The following is a 24,733-nucleotide window of genomic DNA, read 5'->3' on the forward strand; positions in this document are numbered from 1 at the left end:
AACCCCCATCATTTTTTGCCTAGGTGAGGTGTTTTTAAATAAAACTATTCCAATCTCTAAGATTTAAAAAGCATTGTTTAGTTAATAAGCGAGTGCGCTGGATTCTGTATTTTGTATATTTTGGCCCCAGCAGCACCCTATAATGTATGCATGATAAGGTGAGTGCAGCCCTCTTGGTTTCTTTTATATATACATATACATATATATATATACATATACACTGCTGTGTGTGTGTGTGTGTGCTGCTAGTGTGCTGTGTGAGGGTGGCGTGAGGGTGCTGTTAGTGTGTGTCTGAGGGTGCTGTTAGTGTGATGTGTGTGTGAGGGTGCTGGTAGTGTGCTATGTGGGTGAGGGTGTTTGTGTGGGTGCTGTTTGTGTGTGAGGGTGCTGGTAGTGTGCTGTGTGTGAGGGTGTTTGTGTGTTTGTTAGGGCCCTGTTGCTGTGCTGTGTGAGGGTGCTGTGTGTGTGAGGGTGCTGTTTGTGTGATGTGTGTGGGTGTCGTGTATTTGTGAGGGTGCTGTTTGTGGGTGTTTGTGAGGGTGCTGTTAGTGTGCTGTGTGTGAGGGTGTTGTGTGTTTGTAAAGGTGCTGTGTGTGTTTGTGAGGGTGCGGTTAGTGTACTGTGTGTGTGAGCGTGCTGTATGTGTCTAGGTGCTGTGTGTGTGTGGGCTGTATGTTTGGAGGGATTGTGGAGGTGGGGGCAGATTAGTAAATATCCCCCCTCCCTACCTTATGTAGGGAGGGGGGATCCTTGCTGCCATGCGCCATCCCTTGTGGTCCAGTGGAGAGTGAACTCTAGCCTGCGGAGCTAGAGTTAACTCTCGCGAGATCTTAGTGTTGCCGTGGCAATGCTCAGATCTTGTGAGAGGAACCTGGCAGAGCTGCTGTCTAGAGCTCCCCGGGTCCTCTCCTGCCTCCCTCCATGTTGCTGTGGGTTGGTGAGGTAGATCTTTGATCTCCCCGCCAGCCCATGGAGGCTAAGAGCAGAGCCGGCACTCAGATAGTGCCGTCTCTGCGTGAGCCGACAGGGGAGATCCGGAGATCTCCGGAGAAGTCCTGGGGAATAAAGTGTGGGAACTCTTTTCCCACCCCCAAAAAAATAATATACACGTGTGTGTGTGTGTGTGTATATATATATATACTGACACACACACACAGACACAGACATATATATACACGCGTGCACACACATACTCCCACACACTCACAGACACACACATACAGACACACACACATTCACAGACACACACACATTCACAGACACACACACTCAGACAGACAGACACACTTACAGACACACACACATACACTCACAGACACACACACACTCAGACAGACAGACACACTTACAGACACACACACATACATTCACAGACACATACACACTCAGACAGACAGACACACTTACAGACACACACACACTCAGACAGACACACTTACAGACACACACACACATACATTCACAGACACACACACACACTTACAGACACACACACACACACTCAGACAGACAGACACACTTACAGACACACACACATACATTCACAGACACACACACACTCAGACAGACAGACACACTTACAGACACACACACATACATTCACAGACACACACACACTCAGACAGACAGACACACTTACAGACACACACACATACATTCACAGACACATACACACTCAGACAGACAGACACACTTACAGACACACACACTCAGACAGACAGACACACACACATACATTCACAGACACACACACACTCAGACAGACACACTTACAGACAGACACACACACATACATTCACAGACACACACACACTCAGACAGACACACTTACAGACAGACACACACACATACATTCACAGACACACACACACACACTCAGACAGACACACAGACACACACATACATTCACAGACACATACACACACACACACACTCAGACAGACAGACACACTTACAGACACACACATACAAATTATTTTTCTTTTAATAAAAAAATGTCCACCCAGCCTCCCTACCTGGAGTGCTGGCGTGGACTTGTCCCTGGGGTCCAGTGGGTCGGGTGCCTGTCTTCATCTCAGCCGCGGCGAGGGAGCTGTGTGCTGTCTGCTCCCTCTCGCCGCGCGGGCTGTCTGCTGTAGCTGGGAGCCGGAATCTCCGGCATCTGTAGACAGCCCGCGCGGCGAGAGGGAGCAGACAGCACACAGCTCCCTCGCCGCGGCTGAGATGAAGACAGGTTGATCACCTCTTGCCCCCCCCCCCCATTACAGGGGGAACATGGGGCCGGAAGGGGGCATCTGGGGGGCACTGAGTGCCTGCAGGAACATCGTTCCTGCTCAAATAAAAGTGCAGGAACAGTGTTCCTGCAGGACTCAATACATAGTGCGTGCCATGGGGATTAGGGTGTGCCCAGGCACACCCGGCACACCCCGTGCGCACGCCTATGGGCTGCTGTGGTCGGCGCTGTTGCCAGTTTCAGTATGTGGAACATGCCGTCCAAGTTAACCAACTTGGGCTGTAGCACCATTGCAAGTAGCAAGTAGCCGTCAGATGAAATGTGGTAGATCAGTCAGGCCCACAGCTTCAGGTATACCTCTGATTTTTACATTCTAGCATCTCCACATATCCTCTATGGATTCAACTCTTTCAGAGGTGTAGAGCTGTTGCTGTTGCAGAGCTTCCATTTTCTTCTCCACTGAGGTAAGCATGGCGTCAGTGTTGGTGGTGCTAGTTTCCAGCTAGGTAAGTCTGGTTTTCGCTCCTTCAAGCGGGGTCTTGAAGCTGGCAATATCATTGGCAGTGGCGTACATACCAGGGTCGCAGGGGTCGTGGCTACGACCGGGCCCGGCCCACCAGGGGGCCGGCCGCCCTGCGACCCAGGTATGTACCCACAGGGCCAGCCTCTTCTGCTGGGGGGCCCAGGAGCCGGCCACCTCCGGGCCCCCCGAGGCTGGCCCTGCTGTCACCCGGCTGGCGGGTGCGCGAGGGAGCACTGTCCCCTGGGTGCTCCCTCTTCAGCTCCCTCGCGCACCGCATGACGTCATCTTCCGGCTCCGGCATCAGTACGCGGCGCGCGAGGGAGCTGAAGAGGGAGCACTCAGGGGACAGTGCTCCCTCGCGCGCCCGCCAGCCAGCCGGGTGACAGCCTGGCCAGCAACACCACTGGACCCCAGGGAATCCCCCCAGCTCTACCACAGGTAAGGAGGCTGGGGGGATTAAATAAAAAAAAAACGTTTGAGTGTGTTAGTGTTAGTGAGTGTGTGTGTTAGTGTTAGTGAGTGTGTGTGTTAGTGAGTGTGTTAGTGTTAGTGAGTGTGTTAGTGTTAGTGAGTGTGTTAGTGTTAGTGTGTGTGTTAGTGAGTGTGTTAGTGAGTGTGTTAGTGTTAGTGAGTGTGTGTGTTAGTGTTAGAGTGTGTGTGTTAGTGTTAGAGTGTGTGTGTTAGTGTTAGAGTGTGTGTGTTAGTGAGTGTGTTAGTGTTAGTGAGTGTGTGTGTGTGTTAGTGTTAGAGTGTGTGTGTTAGTGTTAGAGTGTGCGTGTTAGTGTTAGAGTGTGTGTGTTAGTGAGTGTGTTAGTGTTAGTGAGTGAGTGTGTTAGTGTTAGAGTGTTAGTGTTAGTGAGTGTGTGTGTTAGTGAGTGTGTGTGTTAGTGTTAGTGATTGTGTGTGTTAGTGTTAGTGAGTGTGTGTGTTAGTGAGTGTGTGTGTTAGTGAGTGTGTGTGTTAGTGTGTGTGTTAGTGAGTGTGTGTGTTAGTGAGTGTGTTAGTGTTAGAGTGTGTGTGTTAGTGTTAGTGAGTGTGTGTGTTAGTGTTAGTGCGTGTGTTAGTGTTAGAGTGTGTGTGTTAGTGAGTGTGTTAGTGTTAGAGTGTGTGTGTTAGTGAGTGTGTGTGTTAGTGTTAGAGTGTGTGTTAGTGTGTTAGTGTTAGAGTGTGTGTTAGTGTGTGTGTGTTAGTGTTAGAGTGTGTGTGTTAGTGTGTGTGTCTGTTACTGAGTATGTTTGTGTGCATCTGTCACTGAGTGTGTGTCTGTCAGTAAATGTGTGCGTCTGTTCATGAGAGTGTGTGTGTGTCTTAAGCACTTACCTTTCTCCAGCGTCGGACTCCCTTAACGCTGGGGATCTCTCCGTCCCCATCCGCCTCTCAGCTCCGAATGCACATGCGTGGCAAGAGCCACGCGCGCATTCAAACCGCCCATAGGAAAGCATTACTCAATGCTTTCCTATGGACGTTCAGCGTCTTCTCACTGTGATTTTCACAGTGAGAATCGCAGAAAATCCTCTAGCGGCAGTCAATGAGACAGCCACTATAGGCTGGATTAACCCTCAGTGAAACATAGCAGTCTGAAACTGCTATGTTTTCAGCTGCAGGGTTAAAACTAGAGAGACCTGGCACCCAGACCACTTCATTGAGCTGATGTGATCTGGGTGTCTGTAGTGGTCCTTTAAGGGTATGTGTTTATGCATGCACTGGCATACATACCGCGGTCGCACGGGTCGCAGCCCTGCGACCAGGTGCCCGCCGCCATGTGTTGCGGCCCCAGCCTGCGCAGAGTAAGCGCTCGCGCGGGGGGAGGGGGGGGGCCCGGATCAGTTTTCGCACCGGGGCCCCATGGGTTGTGTGTACGCCACTGATCATTGGTTATATTTACCCGCAGCTCCACCAGCATAGTTTTCAGAAGAGCTGCAGTGACTTGGTCTTTGTCACCTGGGGCGTCTGTACCGATCTCAGCTCCATGTCTGTCAAGGCCCCTGCACCTGTGTCCAGGAAGAAGTCATTGGGGGAGTAGGAGAATCCAGCGCCATATTGGCCTATGCGGCTTGTTGGGCTCCACGGAGAAGATCACAGATGTCTCTGCTAGCGGGACCCTTATCGGCTTTTGCCTTTTTGGATTTGCGGCCTATAGTACCCTCGTAGTGTAGGTAAGGGTGTTCTGGCCCAAATTTGACCAGATTCTGACGGAAAATCGCTTGTTTTAGCCACCAGGAGCAGGAGCTCTAAGAAGTGCGACTGCTCTGGTCTTCAGTCGGCTCTGCTCCCCATTATTCAAACTTAACAGTCATCTAGACATCACTAGTCACTCAGATCTCACTGCTTGCTCACTTTTTTACTGGTTCCAATACATGACATGCAAAAACTGTTCATATGCTACCTAATATATCCCACCCCTTGACAGGTGCAGTTGTAACAATATAATCAATGTTATTCACTTGTTATATATTCCAATCACTTCTAGGACTTCCAGAATGTGATATATTGAGTAAAACACTCCAATTGTACAGTTCAGGTTTTGGTCCTACAGGGTCATTATCAAGATTGGAAGTCCTGTGAGTGCTGCCATTTTTTTGAATATTATATGAGTGTGGGTAAGCACCAAGGCTGTTACTTAAGAGCTTTGTTTGAGGAGAGTGCCAGGTGTGTGTGTGTGTGTGTATATATATATATACACTTGAAAACTAGAGAAATCTCAATGTATCCTTCCTGGTAAAATATTTCATAAATAATTAATAAATATACATACAATATATATACAAACACACACATTTATTTTAAATATATGAACACAGAGGGTCACATAGGACAGGACTGTTTATTAATCACATTTAAAATATGATTACTCTATTATTCTGTTGGCTTTTCCGGTGGCACTCTCACTTTTCCAGGTAAATTCCTCTCTCCCCACGCTCTCTCCACTCCCTCTTACTCAATCAGTGATTCAGGGGTCCGTCAAGACTTGCATCACTACCCTGCCTAGTATAAAAAGGCAGAGGAGAGCTTGCTCCTGCAGTATTAAAGAGCTCAAGATTAAAACTCTAAGGTTAATGAAACAGGAGAGAATAAAAAAAATAAAAAAACACGAAAAAAAGAAACATACCATAAGAAGATACTGAAACGGCAAGAGTAACCATCCGTACCATGCACAGGCAGACACAGGTGAGTCAGTCTATTAGCCATTATATCAATCAATATTGTATCACTTTTTATCTGTCGTCTATTATCAATGCACAGTATCAGGCTTAATCCATGCCTCTTTTATCTTAATTTTATTTACACATAAAAAAAATCTGCTTATTTCTCAATATTTAATTAAATAAGCAAGTAATCTGTTGTATGTACATTTTAACAATGTCTTTAAACTATCATGATTGTACTTGTCTAGTCTTATGTTTTGTCTCCATACTTATATCTAAATTCCCATCTACATTCTTTCATTTGTTATATATCAAATGGATGGTAACTGTAACATGGAATAAATGTTTGTCTAGATATATATTACATATATATATATATGTTTGTTTGTTTTTAAAAAATGTAATCCTTTGCATTGTAATATTAGTGTGTGTTTGTGTGTGTGTGTGTGTATGTATTAGTGATGTCGTGAACATAAAATTTTCGGTTTGCGAACGGCGAACGCGAACTTCCGCAAATGTTCGCGAACGGGCGAACCGCCATAGACTTCAATGGGCAGGCAGATTTTAAAACCCACAGGGACTCTTTCTGGCCACAATAGTGATGGAAAAGTTGTTTCAAGGGGACTAACACCTGGACTGTGGCATGCCAGTGGGGGATCCATGTCAAAACTCCCATGGAAAATTACATAGTTGATGCAGAGTCTGGTTTTAATCCATAAAGGGCATAAATCACCTAACATTCCTAAATTGTTTGGAATAACGTGCTTTAAAACATCAGGTATGATGTTGTATCGATCAGGTAGTGTAAGGGTTACGCCCGCTTCACAGTGACAGACCAAACTCCCCGTTTAACGCACCGCAAACACCGCAAACTGTTGTCAGAGGCAGACACACCAAAAAAACGCACACTAGTGAAGGAAACTGACTGCTATTATATTACAGTCAAAAAAGTTTAGTTTTTTTTAAATGCAAGCTATTGTGACACCAGTGAGTGAGTGGTGGCACTGGGCAAGTGGGCACAGTATACGCTGTGAGCCTGACACACACGCTGGGCGACAACAAACTGCTATTCGATCTATTACAGTCAAAATTGTATATATTTTTTTAAAATGTACACTACTGTTACACCAGATATGAGTTGCACTGGTGTGACACTGTGCCCTGGCAGGCCCTGAAACGCACACTCGTGAAGGAAACTGACTGCTATTATATTACAGTCAAAAAAGTTTTTTGTTTTTTTTTAAATGCAAGCTATTGTGACACCAGTGAGTGAGTGGTGGCACTGGGCAAGTGGGCACAGTATATGCTGTGAGCCTGACACACAGGCTGGCAGGCAGGCAACTGCAATTATGATGACGAATAGGGGGCGGACCGAACAGCGCATGTGTTCGCTATCCGTGGCGAACGCGAACAAGCGATGTTCGCCGGGAACTATTCTCCAGAGAACAGTTCCGGACATCACTAGTATGTATGTGTATATATATATATATATATATATATATAAATTGTTCTTCCAGTTCTCTAATTATGAGTTATGTCTTGTATGTCTGTTTCACTCTCTATCTCTGTACTTAATTACAAAATAGTTATAATGACAATGAACTATATAATACGTTTTCAAAGTTGTGATCCCGGTCAGCTTTCTGCACTGTTTCTTTCCTGCAGGCCCCACACTAATCAGGAAGGTCTGTCTTTGACAGCAGTGAGTTTATCAGCTGACGCTTTAACATATTATCAATGCCCAAGCCAAACCATCCTGATTAGTTTGATGATGAAGGGAAGGGGACAGGAGGAAATGCAGACAGGTTCTTGGGGACACATACCGGGGACACATACGGGTGTTAAGAAGGCACCCAGGGATTCCACATTCCTTAATAACTTAATCTCAATGAAGTTGTTATGGTGGTAACGTGTTCCTGAAGCAAAGAAACGTATTCCTCTTTAACCCCTTAAGGACCAAACTTCTGGAATAAAAGGGAATCATGACATGTCACACATGTCATGTGTCTTTAAGGGGTTAAGGACAAATTATATTTGGTTGTTTTTTATATAATGAATTCATAATTCATAAAAATAATATATTTTTTTTCTGTTCCATGTCCTTTTTTGCTCCTCTCATTTCATCTCTTTGTTATTCATATTATCTTTTCGCTGTTTGTTATTTTACTCGTATTCTCCTGAATACAATTCTCCTCCTTTTAGCTTTGTTGTCTCAGTTCTATCCTGCTTTTTCTGCCTCTGTGTATGAATACTACAGGATCCATAGCTTTTCCCAATGATGAATACAAAACAGAGTCCTGGGATAACAACAGCACTCAGAGACATACAACTACTACTCCAAGATGGATAACCAATCAATCGTCTGGCCTCCTACTTACAAAAATCACAAAGAGACCATCCAGCACGTCAGATATCATTGTGTATATCACAGGTGGGATTGGGGATGATTATTATGATGATGAAGAGGTTCCACCTACTCGCCCTCCGCATATGCCTGTGAGTCCATGCCCATATGACCACTGCAAACACTTGGAACCCCCTTGCGAGGAGTCACAAAAAAGAGCAGAGAACAACTGTCTTTGTCCTGGAGTACAAGGTCCAACAATTCGACCAGATGTTCCCAAGCTGAGGCAGATAGTTCCTGGGGACAGAGATGTGGCTGTAAGCTGGTGCTCTCCAATGTCCACCGTCCATGGATATAGGGTTCTGCATGGTCCCCAAGAGGGTTTGCTAGAGAGAGGACCAGTACTTAATACTTCGCACAGATTTTATTCCATAGCTAAACTTCTCCCAGGAACAGCCTACAAAGTGTGTGTGGTGGCATTTAACAGAGTAGGTGAAAGCCCTGTAGATACAGAAGATGAACATTTTGAACAGGACCCCAATACATCTGGCCCATGCAGGATCATCAATACTACATCCAAGTATTTATATATTTACATAGGGCTGGGACTGACTGTCCTGGCAGTCTTGATGGTGTTGGCTATTATTGGGTACTGCATATGCAAAAGGAGAAGAGGCAGTAAAACTGTTGAATGGAATGAAGCAGATTATCCATACTAGCTGTATAAGGGCGCAAATGTGGATCAGTTGGAAATACCCACCATGCACAAAGTATCGTTCATGTATATCGTCATTAACTGCTACCGTGATGATTTTATTTAATTAAATTAATGTCATTTTTTATGAATATACATATTTATTATATTTAAACATTGAAATGTACTGTTGAGTGTCATACAACAGATTCCAAGGAAATGTTTTAGAAAAAAAAGCTGCCTTTAACACAGCAGCTCAGAAAAAACTGTATCCAGAATTCCCCCCGAATTCCAAGTTGAATATGCAAATGAGCATAGACGAGAATCCCCCCTTTTTTTTTTATCCTCCTCTCCTGCAAGTCATTTCAGATTGCCATCGCATTCAGGAGACTGCAAAAAAGTAAGATCGAATCTAAAAAAAGAGGTTTCACTTGCATACTCCGCATGGTGTTCTATAAAGGCATAGATGTGCCGGAGGGCTTCCTAATGCTGGACTGCTTTGTCCTTCTTGTCCCCTATTTAGATCCCTCACTGCACCTTTGAATCAATTTATTTTTTTGTTTGTTGAACGTAAAGTTAATGAACATTGACTGTATCTGTGTATGAGGCTGGTGGTCACTGAGAAAAATATTGATATTTTGAGCCTAATTTTGAACTTTGTTTTTTGTAAATTTAAATTTGGCTAGTAAATGTAAAGGTACACTCCACACACATTCAGCTTAGTGAAGTGCTTTATGTGTCTGGAGTCTGTCTCTTTTGCGACAGTTTACAAAAGTGCCAGAACCTCCTCACTGACTGTCACTTAGACAGCCAAATAGCTAAAGGAAGCGACAGCTGTGCTGGGTGAGAGCATGCCTTCTTTCTCCTTTCTCAGTGAGCTGTACTGCAACATGATCACAGCTCCTCAGTTTAGTATATGTACCAGCACAGACTGAGAACCTGTGCTTGGGAAAGAGGGGAGCACTTGGAAATGATGCAGACAACGGGTCTGCAGCTTTTCCAAGCTGTTTTTTCATACACTCCCAAAGAAAGCATGCAGACAAAGGTACATGAATATTTTATTTGTTTTGTACTAATAACTAATGTTCTAAATTGTTAAAAAAAACCAAAAACATTAATTGATTCATTTTCAAAGGAGTGTTCTTTTTTTTTTTTTTATTCTTTTTTTTCGGTTGACAGAATTGACAAGTACACAGATGCTACACAAAAGGTATTGCGTGGGCTTATGCAAAAGCCAAAGTGCAAACAGTTCAAAAATACATTGTGATACAGAGAAGTATATACAGGTAGAGTAGTTATCTGGTAATGCTACATTATTTTCTCGTGTGCGATTCTGTTCTGCCGAGTTTCCAAACATTTTAAACAAACCAAAACAAATATAAACAAGTTTGAACGTACGATCATGAAAGGAGTGTTCTTTTAAAAGAAACAATTCACTTTCAGATTGTTTTATAAATAAATGCAAATGTCTTATGAGAAGACCTTTTTTTTTTTTGGCCGGTATTTATTCATGTCAATCACTTTTTTTATTGAGGCAATCCTGTGTCAATCAAAGTAGACAATTCAATATATGTCAAGGATCAGTAGTATTTGGCAAATATGCATAAAGATATTATATGAGTGCCTCATTTTATAATAGAAATAAAATGAAACAAGAATAACATGATTGAGACCATCTTGTGTCAAAACAATATGTAATCGTATTTAGGCACTCTATTTAGATGTGCTAGTAACACACATCTGTATTTCAAATAATAGGGTTTACAATACCATACCTCCCAAGTGTCTCTATTTAGGAAGGACAGTCCCTATTTTGTCCTAGAATCTCTCTGTACCTCTTTTCTATCCTAATTTCCCTCTTTTCTAAGAGCTTCATATTGTTGGCGTGTCTGAGATAATAACTGCCCCCTCCTGGAGTGTTCATCTCCACAGCAATTAAAACTCACAGTAATGTGCCTATAACCCACATAAAATGTGTTGAGAAATCAGTCTGTGAAAATAGGATGCATTGTTCTAAATTTCATTTTCGTTACATAAATTGTTCTTGGCAAGTGATCTAAAATGTCTCAGGACCACACCCCTCTTACACCCCAAAGTGAAATTTTCCCTCTCTATCCATTTGAAATGTTGGTTGGCACGCATCATTATTTTCCTTCAGTTGGTATAGGCATTGTATGCTTTCAGGGTTATTCAGTAAACTCTGGATTAGAACGGAATGCAATCTGAATGGCCCGTTGGAGGATAAAATAAAAAAGATCTGACTATAATTGAGTTGGATAATTTTTGAATCATTTAATTAAAATTCAATTCAGTTTAGTGAATAACTTTAGACTATGTGAACTTTTTGGAATTCAAAGTGAATTTCACGTTTTATGTCTATCCAGCTATGTTTCCAAATTCCAGTTCAGATATTTTGGCATAAAATTTTAACTTCATTTGAATTTCCGACTCTGCACATTTTAGTGCAAGTTAGTGTGTTAACTTAGTGAACCACTAATACAAGCTTGGTCAAGATCCAATCCAAAGTCAAACTCAAAAACCATAGAAATAACACTAATACAATGCATTCTCTGGTAACAGCAGCCCAGGACAGGGCAATAACTGATTTGTTTTGTAAGTTTAGCTTATAGTGAAGTATCATTTGTTGGCTTTAAAAAAGCGATGCTAGAGCATGGAACAGTCTGCATGACATTAGAATGATGCAAAAAAAAAAAAATGGGATTGGGGCACACCCAGAAGATGAATTTCTCAGCTAGGTGCTGCTATAAAAAACAAAATATATATAGAAAATACAGATTAAGGAACAGCACACACAATAAAAATACAACTTTATATTTAAAAGGGCATTTAAAATCCCCTAGTTTAGCACACAAATATGGTGATTTGGTTACAGCATATGGCCATACTGTGTTAAAGGAACACTATAGACACCCAGACCATTTCGGCTCATTGAAGTGGCCTGGGTGCAGGTTCCCAGGTCCCTTAACCCTGCAAAGGTAATTATTGCAGTTTTTAATAAACTGCAATAATTACCTTTGAGGGTTAACTCCACCAGACAGCCACTAGACTAGACAGCCACTAGAGGGTCTTCCATGTCATCTTCCAGGACGTACCTGATGCTGAACGTCCTCATGCTATGCAATATACATGTTTTCCAATTGGGGAAGTACAAACACAAGCCACGCATGTGCTTCAGGTCCAGGGCCGGACTGGGAATTAAAAGCAGCTCTGGAAAAAAAATATTTACCAACCCCATAATGTGTCGCGCCAGCATAATGTGCAGATACAGAGTTAGAAAAGAGAACTTAAAATTAAAAATTATTACTCCAACATAAAAAAAAGCTCTCATAGACTTCAAAATAAACAAAAGTGCAGATTTATTTTAAGCAGACATGCCTTTGCATGTAATCAATGTTTCAGTCCAACTACCTTGACATATTAAGGAAAGCCTGGTAATGGGACTGAAATGGTGAATGTATGTAGGGCACAACTGTAAAAAATTACGTCATCTTGTTTATTTTGAAGTCCTATGGGTACGTTCTTCACTTTAAATATGTTATTGTGCTGGAGTATGCACCAAGCAACAAGACTCGGACAATATCTGCTCATTACATATGTTACATATTAATGACATTTCTCTGTGTATTATGCATATGTAAATGTACATTAATATATGTGTAAATATAATAGGCATAATTATATATATATATATATATATATATATATATATATATATATATATATATATAAAAGGGAAAATTGACCGCACTCCAAGGACTTCTTCATAAAATATAACTTTTAATATTCCAAATAAAAATATCAACGTTTCAGTCTAGAGATTCTAGACTTTCATCAGGACCTGAATCTCTAGACTGAAACGTTGATATTTTTATTTGGAATATTAAAAGTTATATTTTATGAAGAAGTCCTTGGAGTGCGGTCAATTTTCCCTTCTCAAGCACCGGGCATTCAAGTGGAGTATACAGTGAGTGCAGCACCTTTTGAATTTTTTTGTTTTTTTATATATATATATATATATATATATTCCCGAAAGAGTGCACTCGGAGGACTTGAATAAACTTCAAATAAATGCTTTATTGAAAAAACAGGGTTTATAGGCGCTCACTATACCGTAAGATAACAATGGGGGCTGCTGTATACAATACAAGGATTCCCAAACCTTGTGTATTGGTGAAACAGAAGATATAGAATGTGGCGTATACTGCGCCCAAATATTATACGTACATACACCTCTGCGAGGAAAAGTTGGTAAAATACCTCGGAATAATAAAACAGAAAAAAATAATAGTGCAATACAGTATATAACAGTGCAAATATTTGTGCTAGGTAATTGTAGGAAAAACACTCACATACGGTAGAGCTATATAAGAGCTCTACTTTTTTCAGCGTGGACGGTATAATCCCCGTCTAAGGATGTAAGGTGGTGAAGATGGTACTGGTCCTCCAAATGCACAATGGGGATAAAAGAGAAAGAGACGCGCTGATAGTGTAGTAAGTACTATAAAATCAGGGTAGTAAGATAAAGTAATGTACTTACAATTTTTAGAGCAAGACTTGCTCTAGTTATCACAGCATGGGTGGTACTATCCCCACCTAAGGATATGATGGCACCAGGTAGTTGAACAGGACATAGAGGGATAATGGATATAAAATAATAAAAAAATAGATGTCTAAAAGTATAAAATAGACTATTTATTATAAAATATCACATATAAAAGTATAGGTACAAATGTCCAAAATATAAGGGGGTCCCACTTGACGCGTTTCGCCTCTCCAGAGGCTTTATCAAAAGTGTGGGGTGGTTCCTCAATGTCCTGTATAAGTATGGGTGAGTTGATTGCAGAACGCTACCTGGTGGGTCTTTCTTCCGGTCTCGTGGTGCGTACCGGAAGTGATGTAGTCCATAGATGCTGGCCTTGATTTGCGTTTCATTGTGGACCGCACGCGTCACAACTGGAAGTGACGCGGGTGGTCAGAGTCTTTGCGGTCACATGACTTCTGTTTGGAACGCACGCAACGAAAAAAAGGCGTGCGTTGCGTTCCAAGAGTAAAAAGACCTATATCTCCCACATATAAACATAGGGGGATAGTAGAGAAAAACGAAATCAGTATAAATAAGCTAACCTGTGGCATAATATAACATAGAGACAATATGGAGCATATTCTAAAAACATGGTCTAGGAAGAATCATGTATAAACATACCACTTTGCTCGAATATCTATTAGTGGATAAAACTATATAAATAGGCTATAGGTATAATAGGGTTATTAACAATAGAATCTGGCATTTTTATCCTATATCCATAATCAAGAGGACAATATAGCAGCATGTATACAGTGCAAATGGGTATGTTATAATAAGAGCGGAGGAGATATATTAAACAAAGAAGGGTGGAGGCTAAAAAAAGCACATGTATAAAAATAGATGTAAAAAATGGATATATGTATAAAAAAGATGTTGATAATAGTAATATAGATAAAAAATGGATGATTGGAAATGGGGGGAGTAAATGAGTTAAATGACTTATAGTAAAAAATGACATAGTAAAAAAAGGGGGGGATAATAAAATGGAATAGATGGGAGTTATAAAAAATTATATAAATCAAATTGTCTAAAAGTATAAAATAGACTATTTATTATAAAATATCACATATAAAAGTATAGGTACAAATGTCCAAAATATAAGGGGGTCCCACTTGACGCGTTGTTCACACTACCTATTGTAATGGATTTTAACAACAAAAACAAACAACTTAGATATATTTTAAATAAACACTGGCACCTTTTAAAAGAAGATGAGATATTAGGTAAAATTATATCTGACAAACCAAAAATAATCTTTAGAGGTGCCCCCAACTTAAAAATGCACATCACAAAATTTTTTACAAAAACAGACACAAAGAAAACAGATAATTTCATGACAGCAAGAAAAGGCTTTTTTAAATGTAATTGTTGTATAGCATGCAAGAAAACCAGGATAACACCTAAAGTAACCACCGATTTTAAATCCAGTAACACTGGAAAAATTTACAACATTAAAAACATTATCACCTGTAATAGTAAAAATGTAATTTACCTGTTAGAATGCCCATGTGGGCTTCAATATATCGGTAGAACTATCAGACCTCTTAAAGTCAGAATAGCAGAGCATTGCCGTAATATTGAAAAGGGCTTTGCCAACCACGCTGTCTCCTCCCACTTTTGCATGCATAACAATAACCCCAAACTACTTACTTTCACGGGTATTGCAACTGTCAATAAACACTGGAGAGGCGGCGATAACATTAAACAGATTGGTAAGATGGAGATGAAATGGGTATACTATTTAGATACCCTGCACCCAAAAGGATTAAATATTGAATTTGATTTATATAATTTTTTATAACTCCCATCTATTCCATTTTATTATCCCCCCCTTTTTTTACTATGTCATTTTTTACTATAAGTCATTTAACTCATTTACTCCCCCCATTTCCAATCATCCATTTTTTATCTATATTACTATTATCAACATCTTTTTTTATACATATATCCATTTTTTACATCTATTTTTATACATGTGCTTTTTTTAGCCTCCACCCTTCTTTGTTTAATATATCTCCTCCGCTCTTATTATAACATACCCATTTGCACTGTATACATGCTGCTATATTGTCCTCTTGATTATGGATATAGGATAAAAATGCCAGATTCTATTGTTAATAACCCTATTATACCTATAGCCTATTTATATAGTTTTATCCACTAATAGATATTCGAGCAAAGTGGTATGTTTATACATGATTCTTCCTAGACCATGTTTTTAGAATATGCTCCATATTGTCTCTATGTTATATTATGCCACAGGTTAGCTTATTTATACTGATTTCGTTTTTCTCTACTATCCCCCTATGTTTATATGTGGGAGATATAGGTCTTTTTACTCTTGGAACGCAACGCACGCCTTTTTTTCGTTGCGTGCGTTCCAAACAGAAGTCATGTGACCGCAAAGACTCTGACCACCCGCGTCACTTCCGGTTGTGACGCGTGCGGTCCACAATGAAACGCAAATCAAGGCCAGCATCTATGGACTACATCACTTCCGGTACGCACCACGAGACCGGAAGAAAGACCCACCAGGTAGCGTTCTGCAATCAACTCACCCATACTTATACAGGACATTGAGGAACCACCCCACACTTTTGATAAAGCCTCTGGAGAGGCGAAACGCGTCAAGTGGGACCCCCTTATATTTTGGACATTTGTACCTATACTTTTATATGTGATATTTTATAATAAATAGTCTATTTTATACTTTTAGACATCTATTTTTTTATTATTTTATATCCATTATCCCTCTATGTCCTGTTCAACTACCTGGTGCCATCATATCCTTAGGTGGGGATAGTACCACCCATGCTGTGATAACTAGAGCAAGTCTTGCTCTAAAAATTGTAAGTACATTACTTTATCTTACTACCCTGATTTTATAGTACTTACTACACTATCAGCGCGTCTCTTTCTCTTTTATCCCCATTGTGCATTTGGAGGACCAGTACCATCTTCACCACCTTACATCCTTAGACGGGGATTATACCGTCCACGCTGAAAAAAGTAGAGCTCTTATATAGCTCTACCGTATGTGAGTGTTTTTCCTACAATTACCTAGCACAAATATTTGCACTGTTATATACTGTATTGCACTATTATTTTTTTCTGTTTTATTATTCCGAGGTATTTTACCAACTTTTCCTCGCAGAGGTGTATGTACGTATACTATTTGGGCGCAGTATACGCCACATTCTATATCAAATGCTTTATTGAGCAATAATGTGCAGAAATGTGCAATTCAAGTCGACGTTTCAGTCCAAACAGACTTTTATCAAGAAAGCATTTATTTGAAGTTTATTCAAGTCCTCTGAGTGCACTCTTTCGGGAATATATGGAGAGGCTGGAGTTGTTGCACCGAGGCACTGAACAAGACCATTTAAACTGAGTGCGGGGAACCAGGATTTTATATATATATATATATATATATATATATATATAAAACTAATACACACATTAATATACATGTCATATACCAGTGGCGGATCCAGAGCCTGATCCCGGGAGGGGCACTTGTAGATTATTTAAAGAAATAATCCATGCACAATAACCACTCTCAGAGTAAGTAGTCAAACTGTTTAAGAAAAGTTTGACAACTTACCTGGGGTCTGCTGGGATATGGAGCTGTAGTAGGGTATAGGAGCAGTGGTGTAATGTGTGAGGGGTGCAGTGTGTGAAAGGTTCAGCGTGTGTGTGGGGGGCTGTAGTGTGTGAATGTGTAGGGTGTGGGGCACAATGTGTGCATGGGGGCAGTGTGTAAATGTGTATGGTGTGTGTGTGGGGCCAGTGTGTGTGTATGGGGGGCAGTGTATGTGTGTATGGGGCATACTCATACAGCATACTGTGCTGGGAATTGTGGGAACCGCGAGGGAGCATGGTAGAGAGACACGCTCCCTCCTCCTTCAGCCCTCAGCATCAGTGACAGGAGTGCCGACGGACCGGCGAGGCTGCCACCTGGCCCGACGGCTCCAGCGTGGATCGCGGCCAGCCCCCTCAAAGTGTGTGCCACCGGACCGCCAACCCGGTGGCACATACATGCGCAGCGCAGCCCCCAGATGCCGCGGCCCACCGGGAAATTTATCCCGGTGTGCCAGTCCAGCCCTCTTTAGGTCCGTCCCCCCTGCCCACAGATGTCAGAGAGAGAGGAGCGGAGGCGAAGCCTAAAACAGGTACAAGGGACATTGGCGCTGGTATCAGATAAATGACAGAAGGGGTTTTTAAAGGTGGGGTTCGGAGAGGGGCCGCGACAGAGAGTAGCACTGTAGAGAATCATAGTGCCAGGAAAACAAAACTACAGTTTTCCCTTTAAGCCCAAGGCCGGCGCTACCTGTAAGGCGACCTAGGCAGCCGCCTAGGGCGCACCTTAGCAGGGGGCGCTGGATCCCTGTGCCGGAGTCCCTGCTGCGGCTCCTCATGCTGCGCCGCCTGAGCGCTTTTACAAGCCTCAGGCAGCGCAGCACTGCTGTATGGAGGGTGGCCGGGTTTGAGTGACCTGCCAGTCTCTCAATGTAGCGTGGCCGGGCGGCGTGGAACGCAGGACAGGAACCTCTGTTTCCTGTACCTGGCTGCTGGCGGACTGACAGGAATTGAGCACCGCCGGCGGCCGGGTACAGGAAGCAGAGGTTCCTGTCCCGCGTTCCGCGCCGCCCGCCACGCTACAAAGGCAAGAAGGAAGAGTACGGTAAGGAGGGGGAGTAGAGACAACTAAGAACTGAGGGTAGGGACAACTAAGAACTGAGGGGGGGTAGGGACAACTGAGAACTGGGGGGATAGGGACAACTAAGAACTGAGGGGGGTAGGGACAACTCAGAACTGAGGGAGGGGGAGTAAGGACAACTGAGAACTGAGGGGGGGTAGGGACAACTGAGAACTGAGGGGGGTTAGGGACAACTAAGAACTGAGGGGGGTAGGGACAACTGAGAACTGAGGGAGGGGGGTAGGGATAACTGAGAACTGAGGATGGGGGGAGTAAGGACACCTGAGAATGGAGGGGGGAGTAAGGACAACTGAGAACTGAGGGGGGGGGGGGAGTAAGGACAACTGAGTGGGGGGGAGTAAGGACCACATGGGGGGAGTAAGGACCACATGGGGGGCGGAGTAAGGACCACATAGGAAGGGGGGGTAAGGACCACATAGGGAGGGGGGGGGGAGTAAGGACCACATAGGGAGGGGGGAGTAAGGACCACTAAGGGGTTTGGCAGAGGGAGGACCACTAAGGGGGGGAAAGGACCAACAAAGGGGGGTAAGGAGGGGGGACCACTAAGGAGAGGGGAGGAGGGTAAGGACCACTAAGAGGGGGGAAGAGGATAATGACCACTGAGGGGAGGGAGATTACCACTAAGGGGGTGGGGATTTGGAGGGGAAGGTCTACTAAGGGATTTGGGAGAGGGAGGACCACTAAGGGGGGGGGAGTAGAGGGTAAGGACCACCAAAGGAGGGGAAGGACCACTAATGAGAAGGAAGGAGGGTAATGACCACTAAGAGGGTAAGGACCACTAAGGGGGGGGGAGAGAAGAAGGACCACCAACGGAGGGGAAGGACCACTAAAGAGGGAGGACCACTAAGTAGATGGTTAGGAGGGTAAGGACCACTAAGGGGGGGGGGGGAAGGAACACTGAGGGGGGAAAGATGGTAAAGACCACTGAGAGGGGGGAAAGGGCAAGGACCAATAAGGGGCTTGGGAGAGGGAGGACCACTAAGGGGTTTGGGAGAGGGAGTACCACTAAGGGGGAGTGAGAAGACCACCAAGGGGGGACTGCAGTGGGACAGGGGGCCAAGGGAGAGCACTATGGCACAGAAGGGGAAAGGAGGGAAGGGTTAATCACTAATTGACTTGAGGGGAGAGCACTATGACTTTTTTTTTTTAAATAAAGAGCTGCTTCCCTCCCAGTCCCTATCCTACCCCACAAACCCTCTCTTTTACACTACACACATACACAATGCACCCCCCCCACACAGAAACATACAATGTATCCCTACTCACACACAGACACACCCAAAATACACAATGCATCCCTTACGCTCACACAAACACTCATTCTCTTACACACAGAAACAAAATGCATCTCTTACACACTCAATGCACCCCTTACAGACACACACTGCATTCAATTACATACACAGAAACACACCTTCTATCCCTTACACACACACACATACACACAGAAACATACAATGCATTCCTTACATACAAACACACAATGCATCCCCTATACACACACACTACATCCCTTACACAAATTGGTATCCCTATACACTACATTCTATAAGAACACACACACATTACATCCTCTACAATAACACATAAAATATTCCCTACACACATACACTCCCTGTGAGAGAACTCATGGGTGGGCCATGTAGGTGGATTTATGGGTGGGCATTGTAGGCATACTCACGGTCAAGCCCTGGGGGCCCAGACCTTGAGCTGTGTAAGGGGCCCCAAAAATGGAGCTGCTTCCGGTTTGTTAATTGTTGTGAGCACTGTTACAAACAAACAGTCTCCAGAGAGCCTCTTCTACACCAGACCTGTGAAGCCAGACTGAGCCCATCATCAGCCTCTTGTCCTCATCTGGTGGTAAGTAGGCAATCCAATATATTATTAGTGGCACTTATCTCTAATTTACCTCACATTAAAGGGCCACTATAGTCACCAGAAGCACTACAGCATAATGTAGTGGTTCTGGTGTCTATAGCCTGTGCCTGTAGGCTTTATAATGTAAACACACTGTCTTTTCAGATAAAAGACACTTTGTGCAGACTGGCATTGACCCATATGGCAGAGCATATGGGCGGGGCATTGTGATGTCACATGGTGGGCAGGACATATGGGGGGCGGCAATTTTTTTTTTGCCTAGGGCGGCAAAAATCCTTGCACCGGCCCTGTTTAAGCCCACCACTAAATCACATTACCCCAACATTTGTGGGTCCTAAGCTAATTTCAACATTGGTGGTAAACATGCTAACTGCAGTCTTTACGGCTTAAGCAGCTTCCAAAGACTCCTTAAAATTTATGCTTTCCTGTGGTTACCTCCAAAGGGGCACATTTAGCAGAGGGATGGGGTACTCAATGAGTGGAACACCAGGTACAGAATTAGATCGGTAACACTGGCACATCAGTGCAAAACTGGAGGAGTAACACATGCATGTTGGTGCAGAACTGGAGAAGAGGTGGCAAGTAATGAGACATAAATTACGTTGTGTTGCAGTCAAAGTGAGAGCTACCCGCACTTTCATGTCTGTGATATTAGCATGTATGTACATAGTGGGGAATCGCGATGCAGCCTAGAACAAAAGCTAACCCCATTCAACCCCCCAATAACGAGAGACCACTTAGTATGGATGAACAGGCCACAGCATTTATTATTACAAACTAAATTACTGCATAACACATCCATAACTTTATTTATTAAATCTCTTCTTTTTCTGTAGCCAAAACGTTAGACATAAATAAGCATGAATTAACATATATACATATATAACTCCACACATAGTGCTTTACAGTGACCCAACCGTCCTTGCCAATAAACATACAGTGGTTCCTAATCACCACTTCTTCTCACCTCCCCCTCGTCATAAAAATCATATCTTTCCAATGCCTGCCATCAGCCGACCTTATCCACGCTTGATGGGCACGAGACCTCAGGCAACCTAATGTTAACCTATGAAGCAGGGGAGGTTGAGACCTTAAAAACTTGTTCATCTCATTCCATATACTTAAACGTAACCCCTCAAACTCAATTGGCAAGGACATACCCCCGCCACAACCCCGCTGTTTTACACCTAAAATCAGCGGGAGACCCCACCACAACCAGCCATGGCCTGTTCCACCACTTCTCGCAGCGCTAGATGAACATAGGCCTATTCTGACCTCCAGCAAGTGCACCCATCCCCTCGAGATAACTAGGCCACATCCGGCCAAACCCTAAAGCGAACTGGAATCCCCCAAGACAAACCTAGAAACCCATCTCGTCCGAATTTCGACGGCAGCGCACCAGGGCACTCGCATTGCTGAGCGCACTGCCAACAGGAACGGGCGATAGCCTCAGCCTAGCCCCTGAGAACCTCTGGGAAGAAGCAGAATGCGTAACATGTCCAGATTCAAGAGGACCCAATTCCTAAACCATCACCGAACCCCATTCATTCCACCCAGAGATGACAAAACCCCTGGTACCCCCAAGAGGCGGGAAAGCTGACCCCGTATAAGGAGGAGCCACACCCCCGTCATGTATCTGGTACCAGACCACCGAACCTCCGCTCCCGAAGGCGTAAGATCCAACCACTCGCCCCTGCCTCCTGGCCCAAATTACATACGAGAATCCCACCATCCCCATTCCGGGGGGACGCGACGGGGGGGGACCGTAACCGCGGAGATAAATCCATTCGGAGACCAGCAGGGTGAACCTAAGGAACCCACCACCCAGACTCCCACCATTCGAGACCCTGAACCATTGGCACAGGCACGCCAAGCCTGGCGGCATCCGTAGCAGCCACCAACCAGAATGAATGCCCCTTGAACTCCCCACCATACTTATCCAGGAATTCGAGCTGTGGGGATATTTATGGGATAATAATAGTAAACAGTCGAGAATTGCCCACTATTTCAATTCTCAGATCCCAAAGATCGCTATCATGTAAGTGAAATGTATTCCATATAAATAAAAATCACAATTTGTTATAAAAATAGATACAATTTATTGTGACAAATTAAATAATAATAATATGTAACATGCGTGATAATAATCAATGAATATTTAGTATAACATGGTATGCAATACAATGGCAATACACATTCCAATGGTTAACATAGCAATTGTCAAACAAGATTTATGACGGTGTTTCACAGAGCTAGCAGCGTAAGGCCATAAAACTTAGCTAACAGTTAGAATAACCCTTTCAATGCTGGCTAGACCTCCTAGGTAAGTAAGATCTATTCTCATGTAATTTTAAATAAAATAACATCTAAACCAGCTCATTAGTCATTTCCTGGAACCATCCAATAAGAGTAATCTACCATGTTCTATAAGCAGAATTTTAACTTGCCTAAACAGATATTTTATCTTATTTTAGAGCAAATCAATACACCTGGATAAATATCACGATATGCTAACGTGATAAATCACATAAATACATAATTATTCTAATTCCATCTGCAGAATGGAATGGTTATAACTATATACTTCTTAGCTAACTAAGATTTCTAAACATTTAACATCTGCATACCCCATACCAAAACTTCACCATCAACTCTCCAACCTCGCAGAAACCTCAACTCCCTCGATCTCCAGCACTTGTCCACCACACTCCAAACATTCCTTTTACCCATATCAAATCTCAACTGCCCTAACTCTGCAACCTCACTCTAAAACTCCACTCTCTCCTCTCAACTTGACATCATGGCACCTCCTACAGTCAAACGCAGCAAGCGCCCCCAACTACAACCCTGGCACACTAAGCTGACCCGTTGCCTCCAAAAATGTTCCAGAACTGCTGAACGCTGCTGAAGAAAGTCTCACTTTGCATCTGACTTTGTCCACTATAAATGTATGCTGCGCTCCTACAGCATGGCTCTTTCCTCTGCAAAAGTAAACTACTTCAAAACCCTCATAAGCACACTGTCCCATCAACCCAAACACCTGTTTCACACTTTTGATGCTCTTCTTCGCCCTGTGACTCCCCCTCCTTTCACCACCTTGTCCGCCACAAACTTTGCATCTCATTTCACTGAGAAGATCTCTACAATCAGGAAAGAGATATCTAATCTCTCTCCTACCCCTATCATTACATCACCCAACCCCACTCCCCCTGCCATCTTATGCACATTTGCACCTGCTACAGCACAAGAGGTTTCTGCTCTGCTCCTGTCCTCCCGCCCCACCACATGCTCCCTCGATCCTATTCCCTCGCATCTCATCCGCACTTTGTCTTGGTCTCTTGCTCTTCCTCTCGCTAGCATTTTCAATCTCTCCCTTTCCTCTGGCACATTTCCCTCACCCTTCAAACATGCAACCGTAACCCCAATTCTGAAAAAGCCCAACCTTGATCCCAGCTCCACATCCAACTACCGACCCTATCTCGCTACTGCCATTTGCCTCCAAGATCCTCGAGAGAGTTGTGTACGCCAGATTGATAGACTTTCTCGAATCCAACTCTCTGCTTGACCCCCTTCAGTCTGGATTCCGCGCAGGTCACTCTGTCGAAACTGCTGTGACCAAAGTATCCAACGATTTAATTGCTGCTAAATCTCACGGCCAATACTCTTTCCTAATCCTCCTTGACCTCTCTGCCGCCTTTGACACTGTTGATCATCAACAGCTTCTTCACATTCTTCGTAACTTTGGTCTACGGGATACTGCTCTCTCCTGGTGCTCCTCCTACCTCTCCCAGCGCTCTTTCAGTGTTTCTTTCTCTGGTTCTGCCTCTTCTCTCCAACCCCTCTCTGTCGGCGTCCCCCAAGGTTCTGTCCTCGGCCCCCTATTGTTCTCTATTTATACTGCCTCCCTTGGTAAACTCATCAGCTCCTTTGGCCTCCAATATCATTTATATGCAGATGACACGCAAATCTACCTGTCCTCCCCTGATCTCTCTCCACCCACCTTGACTCGTGTTTCTGACTGCCTCTCTGCTATTTCCAACTGGATGGCTGCTCACTTCCTTAAACTCAACCTGTCCAAAACAGAACTTCTAGTTTTTCCTCCCTTAAGTGCTGCTACTCCTGTGTCTGTCTCCATCCAAGTCAACGGCGCTACTATCACCTCTACATTGCAGGCTCGCTGCCTAGGGGTTCTTTTCGATTCTGACCTCTCTTTTACTCCCCATGTCCAATCGATAGTCAAATCCTGTCGCTTCCAACTCAAGAACATAGCGCGCATCCGCCCATATCTAACGCCGGACGCGGCTAAGATACTGGTTCATGCTGTTCTTCTCTCTTGCCTCAACTACTGCAATCCCCTTCTCACCAGTCTTACATGTTCCCAGCTTGCACAGCTGCAATCTATAATGAATGCGGCTGCGAGGCTTATTTTCCTGTCTGGTCGCACCTCCCACGCCTCCACGCTCTATCATTCCCTGCATTGGCTTCCAGTTAGATATAGGGCCCAATTCAAAATTCTGGCGCTTGCTTACAAATCCCTACATAATGCTGCTCCAACATACCTATCCTCCCTCATACACAAGTATCTCCCG

General features: G+C 43.5%; 1 protein-coding gene across 1 annotated transcript; it reads left to right on the plus strand.

Annotated features, from left to right (window-relative positions):
• The first annotated feature begins 5,705 nt into the window (after positions 1 to 5,705).
• On the plus strand, positions 5,706 to 9,064 carry LOC134578598 (LRRN4 C-terminal-like protein). The gene is made up of 2 exons (XM_063437565.1): positions 5,706 to 5,924; positions 8,105 to 9,064. The coding sequence occupies exons 1-2, from the start codon at positions 5,907 to 5,909 to the stop codon at positions 8,963 to 8,965; spliced, it is 879 nt and encodes a 292-aa protein (XP_063293635.1). The 5' UTR covers positions 5,706 to 5,906; the 3' UTR covers positions 8,966 to 9,064.
• The last annotated feature ends 15,669 nt before the right edge of the window (positions 9,065 to 24,733 follow it).

This window comes from Pelobates fuscus, chromosome 12, assembly GCF_036172605.1.
Source record: "Pelobates fuscus isolate aPelFus1 chromosome 12, aPelFus1.pri, whole genome shotgun sequence".
NCBI lineage: Eukaryota > Metazoa > Chordata > Amphibia > Anura > Pelobatidae > Pelobates > Pelobates fuscus.